General features: G+C 29.9%; 1 protein-coding gene across 14 annotated transcripts in view; it reads left to right on the top strand.

Annotated features, from left to right (window-relative positions):
• The window catches only part of LOC145257798 (protocadherin Fat 1-like), a 954,816-nt gene that overhangs the window by 905,943 nt on the left and 34,669 nt on the right, over positions 1-14,204 (top strand). For 8 of the 14 annotated variants that reach the window (XR_013864024.1, XR_013864023.1, XM_080115694.1 and 5 more), the window contains one exon: positions 626-688. The exons of the other annotated variants lie outside the window; for them this stretch is intronic. Coding sequence is in view for 6 of the 8 variants with exons in the window: in XM_080115694.1 (XP_079971820.1) it covers positions 626-688 (63 nt within the window). In the remaining 2 variants the exon portion in view is untranslated. The remainder of the gene's footprint in view (positions 1-625; positions 689-14,204) is intronic. 14 annotated transcript variants of the gene reach the window in all.

Here is a 14,204-nt window from a genome sequence, read left to right as displayed (position 1 = left end):
AAAAAAAAAAAAACGTCAAGAAACAAAGGGAGATAATTCAAAAATAATTCATACTTATTAAATTTGTTGTAATGCTTACGAATTCCGATTACTCGCTTAAAAATAATTTTCTTTTTAAAAAAAAAGAAATCCACATGATCAATTTACATAATTTTTGGAATATGATATTTTCGTTTTGTCTCGGATACGTACATCATACGGATTTTTCCTCATTTTTTTTTTTTTTTTTTTCATATGAGGGGAATTCTGGACAAGAACCGAAACTTTAGTCTAAACTCGCTGACATTCATTTAAATCACCAACTGCGATCGCCAGGGATGCAGTACTAATTAAAAAAAAAAAAAAGAAGAAGAAGAAGCCTACCAGCATCACTGCATTGGAATATTACATTTATATACCTTTTAATTGATTACATTCTGTTTTATATTTCATTAGTTCTTTACACAAGTAATAGTTGCTGAACATAAGTTTGCATTCAAATAACACTTGTACTTTTTCCTGTTCCTACGCAGAACAAATCATAAAATATATACAATTTATATATTTATTTTTGTGCATGTCTATGTGTGAACCAAATGAATTTCCTTGTATTGAAATGCTGATGCTGTTTTATTTCATAATCTAGATGAACAGCGCATCCTCAGGAATTCTTTTGGTAAAATTCTGAAAGACAACCATGTTCGAGAAGGTATTTTCTGCTCTTTATATGGCTTCTCCTGACCAAGTGCATGGTAGAACGCCCACAGTTTGTTCCTCTCTGAGTACTAATCTTCAAAACTCAGTCAACCTTTCTTTCTGTAATCAATTAATTATTTATTAATTATTAATCAATTAATTATTATATATGATAACTATTTTTTCTTTGTTTATCTTTCTAAAAAAAAAATCAATGCTGTTATCTTCACCCCTGATGCCAGCAGACATGATCACCGCAAGGCAAGATTTTTGGATGATGATAAAAATCGTCCTGTTTTTCATTGAATTCAGTGTCTTTTAGTTTTAGTCGGTTGTTGCACAGTTGTGCTTGATGCTGTATACAATGGCTGACATGATAGTCTGTATTAGAAAGTAGCAAAAAACAACAAAAAAATGCGCACACTTTGAGTCTTTGAATTTACTTCTGGTACTCAAATGATAAAAAAAAGGACACTGAAACTTGATTTCCCCTCAGCAGAAACACATTTCACAGACAGAAATGAGGAACGCATATTTGTAGAATATTATAAAAAAAAAAAAAAAAAAAAAAATTTTGTTTAATTTATATATATATATATATATATATATATATATATATATATATATATATATATATATAATACACGTTTTGACTTACGATTTATGCTCTCCATTTTGGCAGGATAATCAGACATAGTCAAGCGAACAAGAATGCTATTCTTAACATGGGGGTAAAATGGAGCTTTTACCGCTATCTGAAAAGAAGATAATTATTGTGAAAATGCAAAATTATTTGTAATATTGATTTAAAAGAGGTGGAGATATTACTGGAAATCTGGGGAGACTTGTTGTCACTCAGATTTCAGGGAATGTCATCGTTTATTGTCAGAGTGAGCAATCGCTGATAATAACTTGCACGAGAACTCCTAGTCAGTTGATAACAATTTTATTTAATTTATCATATATCATTTAACAGTGAGTAGAAGAGCTCCCCGGGTCGATTGACTAACAAGAATATAAGCCAACGATATTGTTTAATAATGTCTGTAATATTAAAAATACTGATTAAAAGTTTTTTCAAAATTTTAACAAATTAAAAATTGAAAAACAAACACAAATAGTAAGTGCATTATGACGTTCATGCTAATAGGAAGAGAGTCATTTCATCTAAAAGATGATATCTCAATGGTATTGAAATTATCAGATAATCTGAACTGAATTCAAATGCAAAGTCAAATATATTTTGGAGCATCTGTCTTTACGTTAATTCACTTTATAATTCATGAATACATTTTTAAATATTAAAACGTATAATTAATTTGATTGAATTAAAAATAAATTCAAGATCTGAAAACTTCATAGCATGGATATATTTGATTTTACATATACTTTCAACAAAAAAATTGCCTTTAGCATTTTCCTCATTCAGACGTCCAGTTACTATCTTCAGTGTGCGATTTCTTTTATTTCTGTCTGTGAAAAAAATGCACTTTATTTCATATGTACTATTTCACCTACAATTTACAAAAAAAACAAAAAAAAAAACAGAAAAAATATAATTTTCTTCTAAAGAAACGTCAAACTAAAACTATTACTATATGTCGGCTGCATTTTAAGGGGCAGATAACTAGTTCTTGTAACGAACAAAGTCTTTTGTTTAGAATGTAATTTACTTTTTAAATACAACAAAGGTTCCATGATGCTAATATAAATTTGCAATAACTTCATAATTGGTTACAAATTAATTTAAATATCTTTTAATGGTTTGATTAAGTAACCGTTTTTAACTTGTAAAATGAACTAAATCGAAACTTTGTATAACATGCATGCAAATACAAAGTCAACAAATGTAATTAATCAATTGTAACAGACAACATTTTAACCAATTACAACAGTTTTTTATTCTCATGTTGTTTTTAAAATGTTAATGAAATCTTTTCTTGCATGGAGTGTGTGGAATGCAATGATCTAACCAGACTGATCTAAATGGAATGTTATATTAATTATGAGCAGCTACACTTAAATAATATTTAAAATAATGCCTTGTAAAATCTATTATTTGTACAAAATATAATCAATTAACGCCTATCTTGCAAAACTAATTCTTTAAAACAATAATGATTATAATTCCTATTGTCAAATTTTCTTTTGTATATCTATAGATAGGTATATAAACGAAAATTGTAAATTAACAAGTAAGCTACACAACCGTGTCGATGTAGCTTGAATATATATATATATATATATATATATATATATATATATATATATATATATATATATATATATAAAGCCACACAGATTAGCTTGAAGAATTCTATCAGAAATGACAAACAAACGTGTCTGTGTAGCTAGTTTACTTGCAATAAGTATATTTTCAAACAATATTAAGCTCTAGTTACGAGTTACGTCTGGAGGACTGTTGAGTAAAGGACAGCCTATAATATATATTTATTTTTTCCTTTTTTTGCTTTCTTTAATTTGTTACTTAAAAAGCGGATTATGGAGACGACCGCCCAAAATTCCGTTAATTTGCTTATATTTTTCAAGTCTTATGTGATTACAAACAGCATAAGACATTTCCATTAAATTTCCCTACAATTTGCTTGTATTATTTCCTGTATTATGCGTTTACAAACGGTATAATACATTTACATATAATTCTAAGTTTTGTGTATCTATAAACTACACAAGATATTTAGCCTTTCTTACAGTATATATACATATACGATATATATATGTGTATATGAAGGTAATGTTTTATACCTATGAAATGTACAGGTCTAATATACTCATGGAACCCCGGTGATTTGTTAGTTCTGACATTCATTCGGGTCCTAATGTTTAAAGACATTTTATACAAAGCACAAACCAGTATTGTACTTTAGTACGTTACAGTATCAAGTTCATCGAGAAGTGAAATATTGGTCGAGATGTGAGAGACCTAAATACCTAACAGTTTAGCTTCTTTGTTTTGCTATGTTTTGATACCATATGCACGACCTCTCTCGCCCTGAAGCCCATTTAGGTTAATTTGTGTAGTCAAGATGGCCGCATGCAACTAATTGCAGTGGATGAATAAAATCATTGAAGAATATTTGTTACTTTGAAATATAAAATATCTATACAAACTTTTTTCTCTCAATCATTTCTAAAAATTATTCGTTTTCGTTTAAACTTTTCCTGAAATTTGTTTTAGAGAAAACGTTTGTCCATACCTACTCTGCAGATGGATTCGTGTATCTTTTCTGATCGAAAAAAAACGTGTAAAGACACTTGAATAAAAGAAGGCATGTTGTTTTTCAGCGAATGATGCATGTTTATCCAATCTAAATTATATATTAAAAAAAACTCTGCAATTTTGGTTGTTAAATTACGAAAATACATATATTTTATGCAAGTGTTTGTAAAGCGTTGCATTTTTAACATGTCTGCTCTAATACAACATTACAAACGTGTATTTAAGTTTGCGCTACTTTGGCTTGACAAAGAAAAACTATGTATAATGTTGACTCTTATTAATATTTCAATAGACAAATTTTCATGTCAAGACATGATTTTTCAATTTTTTATGTTTGTGCTCTAGTATTGCTAGGAGAAATCGGAATCAAGGCGAATACTGAGATGATACAACAAACGGCAATGCTGAAAATAGCCCTTTGGAAGAATTATTAAAATTGAGTTGGTTTGAATTAACGTAAGCTCTCCATTAATGGGAAGAGATTACTGAGCCTTCAGTAACACTTCTTTGTGTAATATTGATGGGAGGTGTTATGCACAGAACCATAAATGAAATCTCTGTGTTGGGCAGGTCGCACATACGGGCACATGAGCAAGAAGATATACACCAACCCTACATCCCAGTGGTTACACTTTTCACTTCATCGAGTGATGAACCCCTCAAAATGTAACTAAAAACTCACTGGTCACTGAAAATTACCGCTATGCTGCCCATAATACAAAAAACACATACGACCCTAAGTCTGTGTGGCAATGCATTTGACTCCTAGTCTGCCAGCAATGTAATTTGGTGTCGCCCAGCTTTAGAATTAGTGTTACATTTGAGTAATTGGCTGAAATATCAAGGTTTCATCTTTGAACATTAGTGTCAAGGTTCCAGGCTTTCTAACAATATATTATTTTGAAACCAATTAAGAGATGTATTTTTCTTTGTATCGTGTACATTTCAATATGAAATGTAGATTGTATAGCAAAAATGAGACGTAGATTACCATGTAAGTGTAAATATCATACCAAAGTGGTCTCATAATATGTAGAAAACAAGCCAAAGTGACACCATTAGGTTTAATTTTTAAAAATAGACACTTCCAGAATTTTTCTTTCTAATATCATGATTTAAATTAATGAAAGAAACTTCTACATTAGTTAGCTAATCCGTTCGATTCTGCTAAAAGTCGTCTGCGGAGTATTAAGTTTAAATGGACAAATAATGCCAAAACAGTTTAAATCTGTAAACGTTAAAATTTACAAAGTGTTTAACTACTTCTTAGCAGTTGATTCAAATTTTACACGAATAAACCTGCTTGTTATTTTATTTTCATAAAATTGTTCTGTTAGTATTAACATTATTCATTTAAGTTGTGTTAATGACGCAAAAACTCAGCAACTTATAAAGGAAATATTTTGTTAGAATTTTAAATAGGGAATTCTGAACATAATTCTATTTTTCATACATGTCAACCAATATAATTATAAAAGTTACGCTGAACTGGTGCTGCTGTTTAGGTCTCTATCAAAAATGTCTGAAATATAATAATATTTCTAATCAGAATAGGCGTTTTTATAAGAAACTAATACATTATTTTGTTTTAAAGAACACAGTAGTAGAAGACAAATTAGCTACACAGAATCAAATATCGATACATTAAACTTAAAGCTATCGATAACAAGATTCAAGAAATAGACTCATTTAATTTTATTTATTGAATGCTGACTATTATCTATCATGTATGAAAACCAGAAAGTTGAAATCCACCTTTCAGCAAGGGACAATAGTCGGATATTTTTGGGTTTGCTAAATAGGTATCTGATTATGAACAGTTGGTTTTGCTCACAGTTTATATAACATGCAGATAAGCAATTTATTTATATAATTAGCAGATAAGCAATTTATTTATATAATTAGCAGATAAACAATTTATTTATATAACATGCAGATAAGCAATTTTATTATTATAATTAGCAGATAAGCAATTTTATAATATAATTAGCAGATAAGCAATTTTATAATATAATTAGCAGATAAGCAATTTTATAATATAATTAGCAGATAAGCCATTTATTTATATAATTAGCAGATAAGCAATCTATAACATGCATATAAGCAATTTATTTATATAACATGCATATAAGCAATTTATTGATATAATTATAAGATAAGCAATTTTATTTATATAATTAGCAGATAAGCAATTTATTTATATAATTAACATGTAAACAATTTATTTATATAACATACAGATGAGTAATTTATTTATATAATTAACAGATAAGCAATTTATATAATTAGCAGATAAGCAATTTATTTATATAATATGCAGATAAGCAATTTATTTATATAATTAGCAGATAAACATTTTTATTTATTTTATTTATATAATTTGTAGATAAGCAATTTTAAGTAAAAGTACACGGTTAGTGAATAATGCTACATACCATATCACTGTAAATAATAAGTGACTGTACATTAAGAAATTGCGGAACATTTTATCAATTTTCTCACATAAAATGGGAAATCATAGTCGAAGGCGATTTAGTAGATGCTACTTTCATTAGCTACTACACCAAAGTATAAAGGGAGAGCACCACTCTTTTCCCCGGATTATACAACTTATCCTTGATCCTAATCTGAGTGTTTAGTAAGAAGGCATCCAGCACCATATTTTTAAAGCCCGTGATATGACTCAACTGAGGATTGAACCCTGGTCTCTCGACATATTAGTGAACTCTCTTACCATTGTGCCAAATAGACAAAGTTAGTTAATGGGAAACATGCTGAAAGACGCCTGGACTAGTTTTTTTTTAGATCGGGTCTGCCCTTGTCATTTGGTTAATTATCAACAAAATACCACACAAATATCAACAAAAACTACCACTCAGAATATAAGTCATGTTGCTTTCTGTTTTAAAGATATTTGTACATTTTTTTTTTTTTAAGGTATTGCATTCCGTGTTCAAACAAAATCGTTTATTTTTATATTTTCTTTGTGTTTGCGTATTTCGTTATACTGAAATGCTTGGTTTTATTATGTTCCGTTTTGATTTCTTACATCTATCACCAATCACTGATGATTATTAGGGCTATGACAACAGCATATTATTTTCATTGTTTTGACTCTCGAGTATATAACCGACACAGTTAGACACAATCAACCTAGAACCACATCACTCTACATAAAAACATATAAGATATCAATGGATATGTACCTGAGAACCAAAACAAGGAAAATAATATGCTGTTGTCATAGCTCTAATGATGATATTACTTATTAGAATCTGCATAATTTACTGTTAATATTAATAATGTGTTTTCTGTAATAAATAAATGTCTGTTAGGGTCAATACTATTCAGCAAAAACAAAAATGGTTTTCCTCCTCTGTAAAAATAATTGCTATAGTCAGCTAAATGGCTTTTAAATAATTAAAACAAAAACAAAGATGGCTCTTATTTTTTTTTGTTTAAAATTGTAGCAAATCAATTATTTATAAAACAATAGATATTCTCAATGATCATACCATAAAAATAATTTTCAGTCAAATATTATTCAAATCAATAGAGCCAATGTCAGTTTTGGGAATATATTTATTTAAATTTTTACTGTTTTAGTCGACGGGATGAAATAATCTGATTTGGGAATAATTCATTCTAAACTGTTTAAAACAATTTAATTTTAAAGTTAGACATTTAAATTTAAAGTTGGACATTTTCTTTTACCTTGGTGATATCATATTAATCATTAATCACTGGACAATATCTTTATTTTAAAAGTGTGTAAGAGGTGATAATGTACATAGATTATCACCTTAAAAGTGAAGTTGCTTAGCATATTATGTATGATATAGATATAACAACCTTTAAAAAGAAACTTCTATAAAATTAGTAAATAAAGAAAAACATGTTCAGTGTGTTGGCTTTTATACAAAAAAAATGATAAATGATTATAAAGTTAGCCATTTTGAATTATTAAACTGTGATGTAACCATATCAACTTACCAAACATGAATTTTAGAATCTTCCTTTTAATCAATTTCAGTAAAAACATAGAAACGTCATTTAACTAAAATAAAAATTTAGAAAAATATTTGACTGTGTGCTTGTTAGGAGGAAATCGAAAGAAGTTGAAATAGAGCACAGCATTTTTACTGGCTTCTGAATGGAACGAGTTAACTATTATATAGTATTTGTCACATACACCAAAACATACACATTTCAAATAATTTCAAATTGACTTGGTTGGTCTCAACATTGTTTGATAAAGTTCCAAGTACACGAATATATATATATATATATATATATATATATATATATATATATATATATATATATATATATATATACACACATTTCTGCACGTATATATGTATACATATTTACGTATATTTATATATATATATATACATATTTACGTATATATATATATATATATATATATATATATATATATATATATACATACATGTTGTATGTATACTTATATATCTGTATATACAAGTATGTATATTTTCATGCATATATATGGATACATATGTATAACTATATGTATATATACATATATCTTAACATTTTAGATAACATACTGAAAAAAAATCCACAAATGTGAATACTTTTAAAGAATTCATTGTCCATCAATAAGTTTAAAGAGAAATACGTCCACAATGTTGGTGTGCAAAGTTGTCCTTTGATCTCCATTTGTTCATGTTTAATTGTCTTTTCTTTGTCATTCATAACACGTCCATCTTTTCAAATCAGTCACGTGATAATGTAAGTCTCTATTTTAGATTATTTGAACGGTTTGATTTTGTCTGTTCACTTGTTTGTTAACCTTGTTCGTGTTATTGTTACTACGTTTCTCTCTCTCTCTCTCTCTCTCTCTCTCTCTCTCTCTCTCTCTCTCTCTCTCTCTCTCTCTCTCTCTCTCTCTCTCTCTTTGAAAGGTGGATTTTATTAGATACTTTTCACCGTTCCTATCTTTGTGTCACGGTCTGTCTTCACTTTAATTGTGACAGCAATTCCTTTCTTCATTAAAAAAAAATAAGAAAAGCTACATGTAACATGTTTTGGGGATTATACATTATTCAAAAGTGTCTTAAAACATCCTATCTATTTAAAAAGTATACTACTACTACTACTACATCATCATTATCATGTTGATGACAATGGTTTTGGATCACTCCTGAAAAAGAAACCCTTCTTTTTGTCCTTGGCTAGGCATGGTCACGTAGTTCCCAGTTATATGTCAAGGTCACCTATCCACTGGATTTTTGCCCCCCCCCTCTTGTTCTTTTCCATAACTTCAGATCTTATTATGTCGCTCAAGATGCCCATCTGTTGTTTATAAATCTACTAACGTAACTTGCCATTTTATGTTTAGCCGTTCGTATGATACTGATTCAATTCAATAAATTTGGCAAACAAATCAAACATGCTTCAGTTGCCATGCAGCGAAAAGGTTGGTAGAAATTTACACAGAAGATCCTACAATAGCCGAGCACTTGTCCAATTCCGTCTTTAATTACTGCATTGTTAGCATATTTGCTATATCCTCTGACGTCTTTGAAGATCCGCGGTTACTGATTGATAAAACGGCCCTTTTCTGGGTTCAATTGAAACTCTTTCTGGTACGGGATTAAATAGCAGGTCCGAATATAAACCGTAATGGTCATTTATGAGATTGTAGTTTAAAATTGTTGGCTGTTTTTTGGTTGTTTTTGTTTTACGGCATATCAACCCTTTTCAGGTTATTTAATGTCAAATCCAGTTATTTTGAAGAAAAATTTTTTTAATAAAATATATATATATATATATATTTTTTTTTTCAAGCCCGTTTCTGCTTAACCTATAGTTTGGACCCTAACAGGTACTACCACTCCGGGTCAGAGAGGACCTGGGAGGAATGGCAATTAAAGGGTGGCCCCACACTCCCCAAAGCCCGCAAGCTGGGGCCTCACCATCGGATATAGTTTAAGGTCATATCCAGGACCAATTCAAAATGAGATCACAATGTAATCGTCAGCACTAAAGGGAGAAAAGGTTTCTTGGGTCGGCTTCTGTGGAGCAGACCTCCTGGTACATGCACCGTTCAAGTAGCCAGTCATTGAATTCTCTCCAAGCATTAGAAATAGACACAAAACCTGGACACGATACTCTAACAGTCGTCTGACAAGAGAGAAAAAAGGTGGGAGGAGAAGCATTGAATAAAAAATAGTGGCAACCTGATATTGTTGTTCACTCTAGTTTGCCGTTTGCTTCTTTTACTTCCATATTTACTTCAAGCTATACACTTATAAATATAGCTTGAAAACCAGGTTTAAAGATCTAATTATTTCTATATTTAACTCTGATCAAAATCGCACCACATTTTTTGAATTCCAAAGTTCTGGCGTTTGAAAAATAAAAACAACAAAAAAACAATTCATGTCATAAACGCATTACATCTTTTGAATACTAACGGCTATCTTTCATTTAGAAAAAGAACATTCTTTTTGCATCATAAAATTTTCAAATATTATATTTGTATTTCATTTCTTTAAATCAATCATCCGAACAAAGTCTTTAAATAAAGACGAACCGTTGATGAAACAATAAATTAATAATTTTCCCATTTTTCATTATTCCATATATATATATATATATATATATATATATATATATATATATATATATATATATATATATATATATATATATAATCAAATAGAAGATTTCATATCACTCATCTAGCCCATTTCTAAACCCAGGGAAATTCTCCTTGTTTAACCATGGGAGATAAAGATATAACCACACCTGCTAAGGTACAAAAGACCCATAACCCAACGGATTGATCTAATCTATAGTATGAGATTGAATGTAAAATTCAACTCGGTTTGGAAGCATGGACACTGTACGAATAAAGTAGAGAAACATATATATTCCACCTTTCGTTGATTGTCCTCTGTTTATTTGTTTGTAAATTTGTCTTTGAATTTGTCATTGCTGTTAAAGAAAATTAATCTAAAATCTGTTTACTCATAAAGCGAACTTTGTTGGTTCATGTGAAGGCAGAAAAACGACTTTCGTCTCTATCTCGTTCTTCCTCTGTTGACGTGTACGGGCCCGTTTCTAGATCAACCCGCAAGCATGTATATATAAACGTGTTCGTGCACTTTTAGGTGTTACACTTATTAAAATAAATCTAGAATCTATACGCGAGCAAAGGAAATAGGTTGCGGCTTTAAAAACTTTTAATGTCATTGAACAAAATTTGATCACGGTAGATTAGGAAAGTGAAACTAATGCATTACAGTTCCCGTGGAACACTGATTTGCTGGCGACGGATAATGTGACACCTTTTTCAATCTTTAAATATTTTACAAAATGGAAAATTGATAATCCTGCTGCCACTAGACTAGTTTACTGGGCGGCCAACAGATGTCTCTATGCGTAGTGTGCTATTAATTTGTCCGTTTACACTGCACCTACTGGTGGTAGGTTCTCTTTACTTTAAGATTGTATCTTATTTTGCTTAAATTTAACTCTGGTTGGGTCTTACATGGAAATTCAAGTGATAACCGTTGGATTAAATGTAAACTTGGAAAATGTAAACTTGGAAAATGTTACAGTGGTGTTTTGGTAGGTGTATAATCAACGGGTTAGAAGATGTAGTGAAGATATATTATAAATATGAAATCAAATGGACCTGCAAGACTGTTAATCCGAAAGGCTCTGGAAGGAAGGATCCCTAAAAATCAGGAATTTGGAAAGGATCATAAAGAAAGACAACATTTTTTTATTACATTTACATTCGCATATTTTTTAATGAGAAAATGCTATCCAGCAAAGAGTTTTCCCTTGACACCACAGCCAACACAGTACATGCTATTGTTGTTGGCTTTTTCCCGATTGACTGAGGTTTGGTTTTGTGTAGTTTTAGGAGGTTCATCTTCCTGGGCTTTGCTTTCTCAAAATTAGTGAAGGGGTTGGTTTGTTGCTAATCGTCTTAGACGCCCCTACTAGAGGAATATCAACATGCTGTCCAGCCATTTTTAAAGGACAGTACATTTTTTTAACCCTTGTGTCACACCATACCGCCATGGTAAGAAGATAAATATCGAATATAATATTGATATCAAGCATGTTGATGTTCATATCTAAGTTAGAATTTTTTTAATAACTTTTACAAAGTCATTTTTAGATATATTTGTTTTACTGTATAAAAATGTCAATTTTAATGATTTCTATATGAAAGGAAATATGAATATTTTAAGGGCTTACGGTTAAATAAGCTTCAGTGTGTATTAGATAGGTCCTATTAAACATGAAAATAAATACGAATTATGATTATGTATGCATAGGGTCATAAAGTCAGCAATGACATTTAAAAATCAACACAAAAATTACCATTTCTCTAAAGATGATGCTGGTTGTAATATGAAACAATTATAAGATACATCTTGTTGCTCCGATGTCGACCATCGGTCATGAATATGTTTTAAATCATCAAATATGTTCCACCAGCAACCCATGCATTTCTCCAAAATTGCAGTGGACAGAGCGTTGCATAGGTGACGGATAACGCCGGAAAATATCGGATCCGGGCAAAACCAGATGTAAATCTGATTGCTGGCGATGATGTCAACACTATATTCCGATTGAAGATTCAATATCAGGAAACAATGAGAGAAATATTTAACTCTGGATTGAAATTGCTAAGAGTACAAAGCATAATACAATAGAAGACTGTTAAAATAATTGGACAGTAATTCTAACAAACAAAATTTTAAATAACCCGGATATAAGAGACCCGAATATAAGAAAAATGGATATAAAAAAGATTTTTTCTTGTTCTAAATTAGAGCCTGTGTTAATGTACAGTGTAACCCGGATATAAGAACCCCGAATATAAGAGAGATGTATAAGTTTCTTATATCCGGGTAACACTATATATATATATATATATATATATATATATATATATATATATATATATATATATATATATATATATATATATGTGTGTGTGTGTGTATGTTGTTTTCACAAAATCAAGACAACAAAGATCCGGATTGATAGCAACAAATACACAACTTGTTGCTATCAATCCGATTTTTGTTGTCTTGATTTTGTGAAAACTATATGAATGCTCGATTACAAAAACTGGTAATTTTGAAGCTTACGAATTAAGTCACCTTATATTGACTTAAGCTTTATTGGTATATGAACAATTACCGAATTCTCACTTATCTGAACATACTAAAATTCGGAATATTATAAATAATATATATATATATATAAGTCAAAACAAGACAATCAGACAGGGAGGCAGAAGCAGCGATACTTCTATCATCGTTCGACCGACCAACCACACACCACCCCCTGATCTGAACTTTATCGCTTGTCAGATTATCATCTGTAAAATAAATAAAACTTTGTTGATTTAACAAGTTGTTGTTTGATTGCAATAACCACGATCACCAGTGTTATATACTATGGCACGCATTTCGTAAAAGTGGGTCTATAAAATACATAGATGACAATATAACAAGAAAATTGATTACAACCGTGTATGTATGTATACATAAAAAACTGGGGAACAAGCGCAGTCTTATAACCTTCAGTTTGAAATGGAATTCTACTCACCATCCATCTATGTGTGTACAGATGCATGCTTGCATATATATTGACATTACTGCATGTCTAAACACTAAATAAACATAACTTTCTGTGTGTATGTATAAAAAGGGAATTTTGGAAGAAATAGTTTTAAAGAGACACGATTCGCCCTGAGTTGGTGTTGCATTCGACTATGAAAGTAACAAAATGTCTATGAAAGGTTTCAGAAAAGCTATGTTGAAACTGATTGATTTTAAATTGTTTTCTGGGTGTGTATTTTGAAATGCGTTAATTCAATAGAGATTAAAGAATGGAGGACTTTTCTAAAACCATGTGAAAATTCAATATCCCACCTAGCATGATGAAAACAAAAGCGGCTTTAGCAGGACACTATTTCTGATGCTATGCAAACTCAACTAGAACATGTACGGATGTACGGACTTCGTCTCAGAATTACTTTTTTTAAGTCCAAAAGGAGATATATATATATATATATATATATATATATATATATATATATATATATATATATATATATATATATATATATATATACTTCAGAATAGTTTTTATTTAACAATCAGTTGTTATGGAAACGTGAGATTGTAAAGTTTTACAAAATATTACTGGCAGTAATATTCTATAAGTTATCCCATCTAAACAAGAATTGCTCGATATGCAAGATAGAGCAAATAAATTA

This window comes from Euprymna scolopes, chromosome 3 (genome assembly GCF_053919585.1).
Source record: "Euprymna scolopes isolate OS-2025 chromosome 3, ASM5391958v1, whole genome shotgun sequence".
Classification (NCBI taxonomy): Eukaryota; Metazoa; Mollusca; class Cephalopoda; order Sepiida; family Sepiolidae; genus Euprymna; species Euprymna scolopes.
Note: the sequence above shows the minus strand (reverse complement) of the source record. Positions and strands in the feature narration are given on the sequence as shown.